At 42.4% G+C, this 15,350-nt stretch overlaps 2 protein-coding genes across 2 annotated transcripts; both read left to right on the top strand.

Annotated features, from left to right (window-relative positions):
* The first annotated feature begins 1,938 nt into the window (after positions 1–1,938).
* Positions 1,939–10,022, top strand: znf513b (zinc finger protein 513b). The gene is made up of 7 exons (XM_084347478.1): positions 1,939–2,077; positions 2,343–2,569; positions 4,019–4,141; positions 4,841–4,975; positions 5,209–5,697; positions 6,992–7,185; positions 7,495–10,022. Exons 2-7 carry the CDS (start codon positions 2,530–2,532, stop codon positions 8,107–8,109), a joined length of 1,596 nt encoding a protein of 531 aa, XP_084203604.1. The 5' UTR covers positions 1,939–2,077; positions 2,343–2,529; the 3' UTR covers positions 8,110–10,022.
* Positions 10,023–10,672: 650 nt separating this feature from the next.
* On the top strand, positions 10,673–14,977 carry plaat1l (phospholipase A and acyltransferase 1-like). The gene is made up of 5 exons (XM_084347505.1): positions 10,673–10,761; positions 12,975–13,104; positions 13,524–13,612; positions 13,690–13,854; positions 14,262–14,977. The coding sequence occupies exons 1-5, from the start codon at positions 10,753–10,755 to the stop codon at positions 14,325–14,327; spliced, it is 459 nt and encodes a 152-aa protein (XP_084203631.1). The 5' UTR covers positions 10,673–10,752; the 3' UTR covers positions 14,328–14,977.
* Positions 14,978–15,350: the final 373 nt, after the last annotated feature.

Below are 15,350 nucleotides of genomic sequence, written 5' to 3'. Positions count from 1 at the left end.
AGGTGAAAATACAGAACGCAGACGATATATGAGATTTGAAAATGAGGTTTGATTTAATTTGAATCATATATGTTTTATTTTAAGATAAAAAATATAACTGAGAAGGCTGCCTCAAACTTTTTAGTGAGTTTAACAATGGGGGGGAAGCCAATTCAATGTTAAAGACAGTTAACAAGAAAATAACTAAGCTTAATGAAGAAATATTCCAATAGTAAGTAATTATAATGATGTATAAAATTAGAATTATGAGAGGAAAAAGTCAAAATTATGAGATAAAACTTAAAAATGTTTTCATGCCACGACATTGACCATGAGAATTTTTTTTAATTAATCAAAGTTTTCATAATTTTTGGTCTTTAACTATCAGAAATGAGCTTCCATAACATCCTCCTCCTCTGAACTGAAGTGTGTGGTGATCAGGTTAAACATGTTTCGTTCATCTTATTTGTATCATTAACATCAATAATACTCATAACATTAAGAAATGCATTATTTGTGATTACAGTAATGGTTGTTGGTAATGTGTAAATGAGTATTTTGCTGTTTTCATGGGAGCTCAGCTGTCTCTGGCTCTCACATAACTTTAACGTATATGCACGAGAGCAAAAAGCTGCTGCAGCTCTAAAACCTCCTGAAGTTATTTGTTGCTGTAAGAGCTTCAGTGTCCTTCTGAAAGTTGTTTGCAGTGCAGAGAGGAGCTTACATAACTGCAGCGATGATTGGCTGGAACACAATTATCCCACAGTGGAGTTAATTCATTCATTAAAATCTAATTAAAATTCCACGAAGATGACACTCGCTCAATAATCAGAAGCAAATGATGATGGAAAAACCTAAACAGAGCCAATAACCTTTAGAAAGCATTTCAATGAAACAAAAAGTCACACTTGGTATTTCCACCTCCAGATCTACAAGCCTCAGATTGCAGGTCAGAGGAGAAAGCGACGTTGATGGATGCAGCGGCTCAGTCGCCTTTAAGGGCCGGACCAGGAAGCGACGAGCCCGGTCCGACCCAGAACTCAACCAGCGAAGCGAAGGAGGACAACGGAGGCAAAGAGGAGGGAGGTGAAAACTCAAACAAGATGAATGGCAAGGCGGAGGCAGCGGACGACAAGAAGGATGCATCCAAGTACAAAAGTGTGTCCTACAGGAAGATCCGAAGAGGAAACACCAGGCTGAGGATTGACGAGTTTGAGTCCATGATGAACTTGTGATTAAGCACAAAATAGAAATTCGAGTAGCTTGCAGATCATATTAACATGGTAAGATATACAGAAAAGTAGTGGAACCAGGATAGAGCCTTGTGGGACACCATACGTTGTGATGAGTATCAATATAATGTATCATCTAGAAAATAAACACAACTGCTATATTTTTAGTGCTATATTTTCTAGTTAATGTAACTTCACAGGCTGATAATCACCATGTGTGTATATTTATAATTGAATTTCATGATATTAAAGGAGCCTCATACAGATTTTTGTTTCGTGTAAGTTTTTTCTCAGGTACCGCTGTATAGACACAGGATTATATTTTTGTTTTTTGTTGTTTTTTACACGATCAGCATGGACGGTAGTAAAAAATGTATGGGTGCCTATTATGTTATATACAGTATATGTGTATATTTAAATAAATAACGAGAAGAAAAAAATACAAATGAGATTATACAATTTTACTGCAAAAAACATTGTATTTAAATCTCTCCTAAATCAGATTGTTATGTAGCCTACAGGACATTATGTAAGCTGTAAACACGTATAAGGACTACAAATCTTTTTGTTTTTATTTTGTCACGTTCACACCATACAGTTCTCTTCAATCAAAATTATAAAACTGAAAAAAAAAATAAGATTCATTTTAAAAGTGAAACAAACCTTGATTAAAGATAAAAACAGTAAAAGACAAACAAAGGACTACAATCCCCACAACCCTCTGCGCCTGTCAGTGACGTCACGCGGAGCCCGGACCCGGCGAACCTGAGCCAGCAGCGGTGTGTGTGCGTTCAGCAACAAAAGACTCGTTGTCAAACAGCTAGCGACGTGTTGTCGACGGCTTTATATTTGTGGATGTATCGCAGGTAGGTTCATCAGCGGCGGGACGCGCACACACGCAGGTTTTACGCTCAGTTTGTAGTTTTAACGGATTAATTTGTCCCGCTGAAGTTGAGCAGCTAGCTAGGTGGCTAACAAGATGGCTCCGTCTTACTGCGGAACAATAACAAAGAACGACTCGCGCAGTGTTAGCTAACTTTAAAGTGGCAGTTGTGTGTTTTACACTGTAAATACGTGTGTGTGTGTTTTACAAAGCCGGTTTAATTGAATTAATTAAACTGTGTTAATCAGCTGCTCGTGATGACACCGCCGCCGCTGCTGTCCGTTGGAGGAAGAGGAAGAGGAAGGAGGTGATGATGATGACATGCAGTTAGCTGGCTGCCTGGCTGGCTGACGGACGGTCGGACGGACTCGAGCCCACGGTGTGTGCGGTGTCGCCCCGCAAACAGAGCAGGATCCGCGGGGACGAGGGGCGAAGATGCCGCGGAGGAAACAATCCAACCCTCAGCCGGTGAAATGTGAGTTTAACGGGTTGTTCCAGATGTTGACGAGCTGCTGCTCCTCAGACCTCAGCAGCAGCCCAGTTCAAGGAAATGCTTCTTTGTTTGTCGCTGTTCACATGAAACACTGTAATTTACCTGTTTTAGGTTTAAAACCGCTCTAACATGTTGTCTTCATCAGGCTCGGCCTCTTCCTCATTGTCTGTGAGAGAGGAAGACTGCCGGAGACATGTTTGTTATCTCATCCTGAGTGTTCACTTCCTCTCTTCCTCCTCTCTGCTTCCTGTCTCCACTTCCTCTTCGTCGACCCGTACCTGACCTCCCCACGCTCCCTCCTCTTCTTCCCGTCTTTCTCCCCCTCGCTTCCTGTTTGACCTTTTCTCTCATTCCCTTCGTTTGGACATCTCGTCTCCTCTCACCAGTTTCCTGAAGGAGAGCTTCTGTCTCACCAGGCAGAAACAGAGACGTCAGTTAAAAGGAAAGCGTCTTGACTGCGGCTCAAACAAACACGAGGTAGCTTCTGTAAGTCACGATATGACACGTGACCGTAAGATTCAAAGACATTCGCACTGCAAGGAGGAAAAAAATCAGGAAGCAGCCTCTTCAATCGCTCCGTTCAAAGTATTTCATCACAGACGTGGTGAATCATCGCGAGGAGAGCGGTGCTCAGTCTCTGACGGTCTTTCTTCAAAACACATTCAGCTCTTAATAGCAAAAGAATAACGAAATTTGTGTGAAAGAACGAAGAGAAGGAAAATCAATCCCAGCACATGTTCACACCTCTACGCTGCTCATGGATAAGATAAGTTCACACGTCAGGATTTGAGCCTGATTTAAGAGGCGCTGACAGCTGAGCGCCGAGGACGTTACAGAAGTCAAAATATGACATAATAACAGAGAGTGGGAGGCGTTTTTCATCCTTAATATCCCCAATTCTCCATCTTTGTGTTGGGAAAGAGCTTTCGATGAAGCATGAGTGGATATCGGTGCGTTTGCTGCTGCTGTGTTGTATTAACCGTCACAAACAGCCATTGAAGTTCATGAAAGTGTCACGTTCTCTCGCCGTTTCTCTTCTTTCACTCCTCTTCCTTTTCCTGACTCAGCCCTCGACTCTTCTTCCTCCTCTGCACTTATCTCATCCTCACTGGTTTCCTTTGCTTGTCTTCTGCTCGCCTCGCTCTCTCGCTTCCTCTCCGCCTCCGTCACTCCTGTCCATCTTCTTCTGTTACTTTTCCTCAGCACAGATCTCGATTATCAATTGTGTCTACAGACACACGTTACACCAGAAAGATAAATACTTCATCCTGCTCTGTGACACGTGCATGTGTACAGAACTCCCTCCACTTTTCAAGGAAATTAAAAACTGTTGTGTAAAGCAGCTGCTCGCCGTGTTTGTCTCGTGTTTAGACGTGTATTTGATGTGTTTTTTTACATTTAATCATAGTAACTGTTTGTGTGTGTGTCCAGTGGAGTCGGAGGATGGGGCGGTGGTGTGTGAGCCGGGCTGCCTCGTCCTGGAGAGCGACTTCCTGCTGAGCGGAGAGCTGGAGTTTGGAGACTCTGAGATCATGGGGCTGGAGAGAGAGGCCGGTCAGTAACACACTACTGATTCTTTACTCCAGTAAAAGTAATAGAGTACAGGCTCTGACATGTACTCAGAGTATCAGAGTAAAACGTCTCCCTCTGAAGGACATTTGTGGTCAAAGCTAACTGAAGCTCACGTCATATTAATATAACTCAAAGACTATTAAAGTTAAAGGTAGAGTCAGTAGGATTTGTCCCAGCTGTTCCTGAACGCACCACAAAGATAGTTGATGGTTGACATCAACATTTTCTGTTTCCAGCCTCTTAAATGTGAGGATTTGCTGCTTTTCTTTGTGATTTGACAGTAAATGAAGAGACTTTGAGTTTTGGACTGTTGGTCGGACAAAAGAAGACATTTAAAGATGTCACTTTGGAAAATTATGATCATATATTGTCATTATGATGAAATTCAGTTGAGCAGAGGTTAAAAAATCTGTTTTTGCTCGTACTGAAAAACATCCACAAGATGAGGTTAATAAAGCTGCTTTTTTCAGAAGTCTGACGTCAAAAAACTCCCATTAAAATGACACATTCAGACGTGAAACATGTTCAGACAGTCATGTTTATTTTTAGGTTAAAAAGAGGAAACACCGCCAACAATCTACATGTATTACTAATAAGGTAAAAACAGGCACACACACAGTGAAAGTAGATGAGTAGAAGAGCAACGATGTGTAAAGACTTTCTCCTTCTGTTCTTCTGCAGGTATGACGGTCTTCTCTCTGAGCGTCGAGGACGACCCGTCGGCACCGACAGACTCCACCTTCCCCGCCTTCCTCTCCTGCAGAGGATGTGGTCAGCTCCTGGGAGACACGCCTCTGGGGGCGGGGTTCGATCTGGGTAACTGCTGCACCATTTCACTTTGGTTTGCTTTAGAAAACATACTTTATTTATTATTATTTATTTCGTGTTAGGAACATCCCTAGATTTAAGACAGCACCTTTCCAAATCTGAACATTTTAGTGTGTGTTAGTAGTGTTTGTTGATCATTTTGTGATCTCCACCGAGCTTTAAAGTGGATCGCTGGTGTGACGGATTAATGACGCTGTGGTTTGTGATTTCCTTCGTGACAGGTGTGGGCCTCGACCTGGGGGCGGAGCTTTATTGTCAGACCTGTGAGGACGGCTTCCAGCACGAAGCCTCCATCGACTCCTCTCAGCTGAACCTAGCAGACAGATCCATCGGCAGCGACTCCGACACGAAGCCTAGAAGTCAGGCGGACGGAGCCGGCGACCTCCCTCCCAAACTGTACTCCTGCTCGCTGTGCGCCTTCACCTCGCGCTACTCCAACCATCTGAAGCGCCACATGAGGACCCACGACGGCCAGAAGCCGTACCGCTGCCCCGTCTGCCCCTACGCCTCGGCCCAGCTCGTCAACCTGCAGCGCCACGCCCGCACCCACACCGGGGAGAAGCCGTACCGCTGCCACCAGTGCAGCTACGCCTGCAGCTCCCTCGGAAACCTGCGGCGACACCAGCGCATGCACACGCAGGAGAGGCCGCAGAGGAGGGAGAAGGAGAAGAGACGAGGGAGGCGGAAAAAGAACGCTGAAAGTGAAGAAGGTAAAAAATTCACACGAGATTTATTATCACCACGAGAGCACTGAAGTAAAGACGTGTTGTTTTATAGAAGAGGTGAGGGACCTCTGTGAAAAATAATGACCAGATGTTTATCAGGTTTGACTTTCTGACTTTGTTTCTGAGAAGTCATCTAGTCATATTTCTGAAGAAAAAACTCGTCCGTAGATTCCCATCGTCGTCCCAAGAAGTTAAAAATTAGATCAGAGTTTCTCCAGTGTCTTCATGAACACAATCAGCTCCTCCCCCTAATGTTTTCAAGGTTTGGAATATGAGTTAGGTCCTGGAAAAGTGCTTGATTTTCCTCAACTTAAACTGGTGTTTGGTCTCCGTTTCGTCATCTTTAAACATTCGACATGAAACAATCCCGTCACCATATTTGTTTGTCTTCTGCCGTTGAAATACACAAGAATTAAATAATCAGAGTGAACATGAGCGGCTGGTCAACAAAGTGACGATGTGCATTGATTTCTGAGGATATGAAGGAATTCTGTAAACTTCTCACATTTGTATTTATAGAAAAGATTTAAATGCGACGATGAAAGGACTTCTTATAACTTCAGCAAACGTTCTACATTAAGTTCTGTCTTTCTTTGTGTTAGAAACATGTTTATTCCTGCTCTGTGTGTGCGTGAGGAGCGGGGAACTAAGATGTGGTCAAAAGCAAACGAGCGTTCGACTGAAAGATCCATGAAATAAATGAAAATATCTCTGAGCGGGAATGTAAATACGCTTGATTCTTGGGGGGTTTATCAATTCCTTTTTGTAGCCCACAGGGGAAAAGGTTATTTTTGGAAGCGCTGAGCAGAAAAGAGGAACCACGAAGTTGAAAATGAGGAAGAGACGTTCTCTCTGGTCGAGTGCTTACAGATCTGCAACAAACCTCCAGTGAATCCACCTGCGTTTTTAAATCAAATCCTGACAATTTACATCATAATTATCGAGAATAACTGAGTGAATCGAGACTCAAACTGATTTACAAACAAGGTGTCAGTCAGAAAGGAAGTCGAACTGAAGAAAACAGAACCAGCAGGGAGTTTTTTTATTCAAATGTTATAAGTAAAAAGAGGAAGTTTGAGATAAGTTTCTTATTATCAGTAAAAACCTGCAGCGCGTCACTTCGAGGACTATTCTTAGTGGGGTTTTCTAACGCTTTTCAGGGTTAAATGAAAGAAAATGCAAAGTAGAGTTTGAAAGATCAGATCGGATATTTTCAGAAAAAAAACCCCAATTTAATTTGAAGAAAACACATTTTAAATGTTGTGTCTTCCTCCTGCAGTCATGTCAGACCTGACCCTGCGAGTGTCCCAGGACTCGGGTTACCTCCAGACGTTAGGAGGCCTCGGGTCTCCCTCCGCCCCGCTGCCCGTCCTCCTCTTCCCCCTGTGCTGCCGGGTGTGCGGCCTCACCCTGGAGGAGGCCGACCTGGAGGGGGAGAAGGCCGAGGGGGATGGGGAGGGAGACGGAGGACAGGTGTGTCTCCCTGAACTCTGGTTCTGTTCTGAATCTGTTGTTTTTCTGTTGATTATTGAGTGAGTGATAAAAATGATTTAAAAACAGATTAAAGCTTTAAAACATTCAGCAACAGACGCTAAATATGAAAAAGATTAAAATAAAATGATACAAATATTTATATAATTACATACAACTAGGTGTTGACTCGCTCTTCACACACGTGGAGAGCAACAACAGCTACAATCTGTGTGTGTCTGTTTGCGTTGCATCAGTCGTCGGTCCGTCAGCAGACTCCCTCCTCTGACGTCCACTCTGTCTGACTTTCAGGTGTGTCGTCGCTGCTCGTTGGACCTGCTGTCTAAAGATGGATCCGGGCCTCCCTGCAGCCCGACCGTGTCTCGTGGATCCCGGCGAGGCCAACGTGGCACCAAGCTGTACCACTGCCCTCACTGCCCCTTCCTGTCCCACTACCCCAACCACCTGGCCCGCCACGCCCACACCCACTCCGAGGAGAAACCCCACCGCTGCCCGCACTGCCCCTACACCTCCTCGCACCTCGACAACCTCAAGCGCCACCTGCGCGTGCACACGGGCGAGAAGCCTTACCAGTGCCCGTCCTGCAGCTACGCCTGCGGAAACCTCGCCAACCTCCGGCGGCACGAGCGCATCCACTCGGGCGCCAAGCCGTTCCACTGCGGCGTGTGCGGCTACTCCTGCAACCAGAGCATGAACCTGAAGAGGCACATGCTGCGGCACACGGGCGAGAAGCCGTACGCTTGCGCCGAGTGCGACTACACCACGGGTCACTGGGACAACTACAAACGCCACCAGAGGAAACACGGACACAACACGGACAGCTGGGACAAACACGCCCCCATCAACGGCCTGAGCTGGGGCCGAGACACTCAGGAGAGCCAGGATCAGGGCCAGGAGCACAGCTAGATACTGTGTGTGTGTGTGTGTGTGTGTGTGTGTGTGTGTGTTGTATACACTGGTGAACCTCCGGCTCAGGTTGGAGCTCGACTCAGGTGCCTTTGACAGACTGAACGACTGTAACGCTGCACTGACTTTATCACGGGGCATTAATATGTGTGTGTGTGTGTGTGTGTGTGTGTGTGTGTCTGCTTCACACACACTTGTCTTCAGTAAATGCAGTCGACAGCCTCAGATGTGCTGATCTCAGTCAGAATGTGACTTTTCTAACTGTGTGCGTCATGAAGCCGATCTGATCCTGATGAATTTGAAATGTTTATTTCTCCTCTACAGATGATCTATATTTTGTAAATGTGGATGGTTTTTTTTTTTCTTTAGCAGCAGGACAGATCATCATCATCTCACAAGCTTTAAAGTTCTGGGCGGGGATTTGAACCCGGACCCGTGCAGTTTTTCAGCGGGGTTCCTGTGCAGCTTCAGTCTCACGTCTCTGATCTCTGTGTTTTTGTAGCATCACACTGGTTCAGACGGGATTTTTTAATTGGATTTTGGATTTTCACAGAAAATAAACACAAGTTTATGAAACTTACACGTTTTGTTCAGTAAGATGATCTTCACAGATCAACACAGATAACATCTCTAGCTAATGTTAGCAGGCCACATCACGGCTCCACTGTACTGTACACATTTTACTATAAACTGACCAGTTTACAGGTTTGAGTCTGAATATTTGCACCTAAAGACGGACTAGTGAGTAGATGAGTCTCTGTGTTTGCTGTGATGTCCGTGACAACCTCTGTAGTCTCATTTAGACACTTGTTAGCAACCGCTAACCGTTTTTAACACACGTAAACGCTTCAGAGTTCACAAGCGGGGTGTTAACTGATGCATTTTATAGACCCTGACCACTGCGATGGAAGTCAAAGATTCCAATATTTATATATCAGCCACAGTTATTGTGGAAAATTATGGGCCGTCCACACCGAAAACTAAACTATAACGATAATTACAAAGATAACAATGTGAACGACAACGTTCAACAGCGCCAAGCACTCGCTGAGCGCTCCAGCTGTGTCAGCAGGTCAGGAAAATGTATATGTAAGGGGACGTCAGTAAAGACTGTAAAGTTCGATTGGTTGATACGTCCGCCGTCCACATCAGTTGGAGCGATGTTCAAAAACATCTACTTCTAGTTGATGTCAGTTATCGCTGTGTAGCTGTACTGAGCATTAAAAGAAAATGATTTAAATCAACATAATGACTGGACATGTTGTTCAAAGTGACGCAAAACACGTTCAGTGCCCTTAAATCGTGACATTCTTAAAGGAGGTTTTGAGTTGGAAATGCACAGGAGCCCTGCTCGACAGTAGAGATCAGATTTCATGCCTTTTTTGTCGCTCTTGCTGAGAATCTTTTAGATCCGTATCCTGAAATTCAAAGACAGACGAGGAGATTTTATGTTATAGCTTGTTTCTCTTGTTTAAGGCCGGATGTTGTGAAAGTCGGCCTTTACCTCTCAGACGTCAACAAATCAGGGAAGACACAGAAAGAACTGCGTCATGGATGAACTCTAATTTTATTAAATCCTGACATTTTCCACCAAACACTGAGACACATGCTCTTTCTTTCAGCTTGTTTTAGTCATTCTTCAGTAAAGTGTGAGACGTCGGGTCAGATTTAACCAGAAGCTCTGTCGGGGATGTGAAGCGCAGTTTTTCAGGCATTATTATTCAAACTTGTGTGTTTTAATAAGCTCTCAAATCAAGTAGCAGTGAATCCAGCGTTGGAGAGCAGCTGCGCCTCAGTGACAGATCTAAATGTCAGAACTGTGAATTTCTCAGGCTGTGCTAGAAATATGATGGAAAATGTGAATGTTTGAACTGGCTCGAGGGATTTGTCACATTAAAGTCAGTAAAATTCAACGTTTCTATAAATCTGCTTATTTGTGTTCTTTCCTAAATGAAACTGTTTCGTGAATTAGAGGAAGTTTTTTTTTTTTTTTGCCGTTTCCATAACTTTTCTAATGCTAAGGATGTTGTTAGCTTAGCTTAGCTTAGCATAAAGACTGGAAGCAGGGGGAAACCGCTAGCCTCTCCCGGTCGAAAGTATTTCTTCAAAGATGACCACCGACACCACAATACTTATTTTATTCTATAAAGAAGTGTGTAAATGAGTGTGGTGGTCACGGTGAGGTTGCCAGGTTTGTTGTTCTCGGCGCCTTCACGTCTGAATAAAACGAGTCAGATCGAAGCTGAATTGAATCCACTTCCTCTTTTAGGCTCTGTGTTTAGGAAACACCTGCTACACACACCCAGAGGTGGCGAGACGAGGTCACCGAGGGAGACATGAGGCTCAAAAAACTGCTGAAATGTCCCTAAAAAATCTCCCCGACCCACAGAAAACACCTGAAGTGAAGCTAAGACGCACAACAACACACAAAAACACAAACACACCAGTTTTAATGGTGTGTAAGTGTGATGAAGGGCGATGGGGGGGTTGGGTCGAGCTCAGTCTTGTGTGACTGTGACAGACTGATGCGCTTGAAAATCTCATATCAGTACGGGCCGTATGTAAAGCAGATGGGGTTCCTGTGTGTGTTGTGGATTTAATTTCACAAGCGACTGAAGAAAGCACCCGTAAAGACCTAAACCCATGGGCCTGGTGAGTACGATGGACACTTTCACATCATTTCATCTTTTATTTCAATGTTTATCTTCGCTTTTGTCGCTGATGGTCGCACAGAAAAAACAGTTTTTACTTTTAAAAGTCCAGATGTTTAGTATCCACCTTTAAATGAGCGTTTTCAGTGTAATCATCTGAACATAAACCATCAATCAAAACAACTTTCAGGGTTGCCGACGTGAGGAATCGGACTCTTGCCTCGTCTTTTTAGCTCTTAAATGAATCAGAGAGACGCTGAACACTTCAGGAAAGTTGTGAAGTATTGCCACTAAATTCCATTAATTAACTTGTTGATTTTAATGCTTGGAAACTATAATTAACTGCTACAAAACAATTAAAAGTAACAGTGACTTCTTACACAGTCTGAAATGACACCTTCTGTCTGAAGTGCACCAACATTGTGGCAATTTTTCTTCAAAAACTCAAAAAAATTCACTAAAAACAGACATTAACAGCTTTTACAACCTCTGCTTCCTCTCAAATTTTGTTTTCATTTCAGATATAATATAATTCTTCATCAAAATGTCTAAAAAGCAACTCGACCTCTTTTATGTGTTTTGCTTTGTTGTATTCTTACATTATCAAAAATATTACCAACAATAACATCAACACGTTTACTCAAGGTAACAGTGCATTTCATGTGGTCGCTTGTCGCTTCAACCTCTGGGGAAGAGAAATCAACGAACAAGACGAAACATCGACAAAACATTATCCCGTCAGACTCGCGCCTTGTTTATCCACTGCAAACGTCAAATTGCACATCAGCGAGTAGAGTCGACCTTCATTCAGATCTCAAAAAATCGTTGAGGGCAAGTCGTCATTTCCAGTGATGTCGAGAGAGCAAATAAAACAGAATAGGAACATAAGAATAATAACCGATAAGAAACAACATGACAGACTACAAATAAAAATAAAAGATAAACAGCAAAGAACCAAAATGTTTAACTCAAGTGTGTGAAGCTCGGGTCGACTCTGACTGAACTCAGCACTCAGCAGAGACTCTGGTTCTCTCTCCTTCCCCCCTCTCCTCTGTAACGTTACGTTCACCTCCGGATCACTGCTGCAGTCAGGTTGATAAACAGGACTGAAGATAAATCCACTTAATCCCACAAGTTAATAAGTAATCTCTGAGCTCTCCTCCCGTCGGATCAGAGCAGAAGCTGATGTGAGTTCAGCTGTTTGTTCATCCAGAAGGTCTGGAGCTCAGCATTGCTTTTGTTTTGTTAGAGAGCCCCCTAGTGGCAGAAGTTACATATTTTAGGTTTAAATTGGAAAATCAAACCTCGATGACATGAAATTCACTTCTGGCGATCCTGAAATTCTAATGTCTACAATGTAACTCGGGGCAGGACCCAGACAAGCTTTAAGAGTAGCCGGCAAAAACTGGCAAGCGATTTTAAAACGTTCATGCACGTGTAAGCCAGTGAAGAGCTGCTGCATTCTGGGTGAGTTGGAGACTTTTGGTTGATTCCTGTCAGGAGGGAGTCGCGAATAAGTTTTTCCAGGATGGAGTCGTGATGGTATCTCTTTGTATACAGTATTCAAGACGGTGATGGTAAAGCAACTTGGCGCGTCTCGGTTTGACTAGTGGAAATATGAATTTTTAAAAATGAGAGATTCTTTGTTCCAGTAAAAAAAAAAGGCTTCCGGTTATTAATTTAATGACTGTAAACATTCAGCAACAACTATTTAAATGAAAACATGTTGCCAAGTTTCCTCAGGGTCTCCTGGATGTTCAGCACAGATTTCAACCCAATCCAGTGAAAAATAAGTGATCGGTGCAGAAATTTAGCTCAGAAGACCAAACTTCAAACATTCATGACGTCTTTGTGGGATCTTCTTCATCTCATGAATTTAAATAAAAGTGAAAAGAAAATCCCTGACATGACCCAGGAGGCCCTCGGTGTCCTGCCACAGGTATTCTTATTAATCGTTAGTTTTGTTTTTCCAGTTTTTGCAGCAATATAAAAGAAATTAAAGCAGATATCAACTTTAAAAATAATAGAAATACAAGGGAATGTTTTAAAGCTGATGTGATGTTTATACAAATGCTTCTCATGTTGTGGCTTCCTGTTCAGAGAACTTCAGGTTTTTCTTGTGGTTAAATTTAAAACACCACCTTCAACCGAACATGGAGGCCGTCGAGCTCACTTCCTGCCTCGTGACTTGATGATCTCTTCGTGTCTCTGCAGAAAAATTCCCACCCCAAGTTGTTCCCGGGGGACATCGTGGAGTATCCCAGGAACAAATACTTCTCTCATTTCGCCATCTACTACGGAGAGAGGGACGGCGTTCCCTACGTTGCTCACCTGACCTGCCGAGGTCGGTGTCTTATCTTTAGTCATGTTTTCTGTTATTTACATATTTAATTATAATGTCTCCGGTCAGGAGATGGAGACTAGGTTAATGTGGGGAGACTTATCTTAATTCTTTAATTTTCTGACTGTGACTGTCCTGTTTATTTACATTTTCAGCAGAGATAATGTGAGAAAGAGGGATTAAAAAGAGGAAATTGTATTTATTCTGCATTTTATCGACAGATTTTATGTTTTTATTTCTATCATGAAGGGTTAGGGGTTAGGGTTAGGGTTATTCTTACTGCATTTTTTTTACGCATTTTAAAGAAAATAAATAACACAAACGACTTGATCGTTTGTGTTATTTGGGTTTTGAGGATTTTACAAATCCAAGACTTTTCCAGCACTCTCCATTATTAAACTGAATTTTTGTTTGTTTGTCAGATTCAGACACCAAGCTGCCGCTGTATGGTCGAGCTCTGAGGTCAGAGGTCAAACTGGATCCACTGGAGATGCTGGGGAAAAAGTACAAGGTAACTCAGAGAAATATGATCAAATCAGGAATTATTGTCGCGATAAACAATGATGACAAACTGATGACGTGTCGCAGGTCAACAACATGTTTGACGAGTCGCTCCCAGCCAGAGACTTCCACAACGTGGTGAAGCCGTCGATCGATGACATGATGGGCCGCGAGGTGACGTTCGACATCCTGTTTCATAACAGCGAGCACCAGGCGACGCTCTTCAGATACGGAGTCAAGAAATCTGAACAGGTAAATTGACAGACGATGTTGTTTCATTGATATCAACTCATTTTCTTGTTGATGTCATTTTTTTTGGTTGTTTCACCGTTTTAAATCATCTCCAGCTGCTTCAGTTGTTTAGCAGAATGCTGCAACTCTGTTTCACTGTGAAGCTCCAGAAATGTTTTGTGGACTATGGAAAACACAAAAGCACATTTTTGATTGGTTTGAGGGTCGGCCAGCAAAGAACAGTCAGAAATAAACATTATGACATAAAACATGAGCAACAGCGAATCAAACGAGAGCTTTTTAAACAATTTTGATTCACAGGAGTCCCACCTGGATCTATCCTCGGTCCACTTCTCTTCAGTTTATATATAAATGACAAGAATTCTCACATATTTAATCATGTAATGACAATTATCTGTGTGTTACAGATAGAGAGGATTTATGCGCACATCATGCCGGCCTGGAAGAAGCTGTTTGATGAGAAAAAACTGTAAAAACTGCTTAATGTTCAGTTCTCATCTCAGCCACTGGAGGGCAACGTCATTCCTCCTGGTCCACTCTCTTTATTACGATGGAGTGTTGTTGTCCCGAAGCAAAAAGGTCGACTCATATAGTCATAATTTGAAAAATAAAGTTTGCATAAAAATGTTGTATTTTATGTTTGGACTAACAGATTTGACACAAACACATTTTATATTTTATTAGTGTTTGATAATGTCAAATTTCATGTACTGCAAAAAATTTAATACAAGTTTGGGGGTTTTAAGTACTTTTGCTAATATTTTAAATCAGGGGATTTAAACAATAACCCAACTAACGACTATTTAATATTTCAGTAATTTTACCAAAATAAGGTCATAATTTAAGGATTATATTTTATATTGTTTTGTTTTTTTTGCATGTTTACTGCATCGTTTATCAAAATGTTTTTAGCTAAAAAATAAAAGCTACCAGCTAAACTCCTGCCAGCTTCACTTATTCCAGTTTTCATGTTTAATTTTATAACATTTTTGTTTATCATTTTATCATCTCGCTGTTTGGCTTTTCTGATCGTTTCATTATTTGTTTGGTTGCTTTAACTTAAATAAACCAGCAGTTCATTGTCACAGAGATCATTTGTCAAATCTTCACTTTATAAATAAAGTTATTTGAAACATACAGTGAGTGAGTCTTTGGTCTGATGACATAAAAATAACCCGAGTCTTTGTTTCAGTTCACAAGATGAATTTTTTAATTCTGCTCAACTTCATCAGGTCGTTTCATCAGTTATCCCTCCTTCCTTCCTTTCCTTCCTTCCTTCCTTCATTCAATCCTTCCTTCATCTGTCGTGTCTCGATTTCTTACTCTTTGTTTGTTCAAAAAGGTTTTTCAGAGTTTCAAAAAGTCACCAATAAAAATGAAATCATCTCCAGGAGTCCTCCAAAGCTAAGAGATCTCACAGACAAAAGCTAATCAAATAAAACCCAAATCCTCAATACAAAATATACTCCTTATATTCACTAAGACGGGGGCTGGGC

The sequence above is a fragment of the Pagrus pagrus genome, assembly GCF_965226575.1.
Source record: "Pagrus pagrus genome assembly, chromosome: 24".
NCBI lineage: Eukaryota > Metazoa > Chordata > Actinopteri > Spariformes > Sparidae > Pagrus > Pagrus pagrus.
Note: the sequence above shows the minus strand (reverse complement) of the source record. Positions and strands in the feature narration are given on the sequence as shown.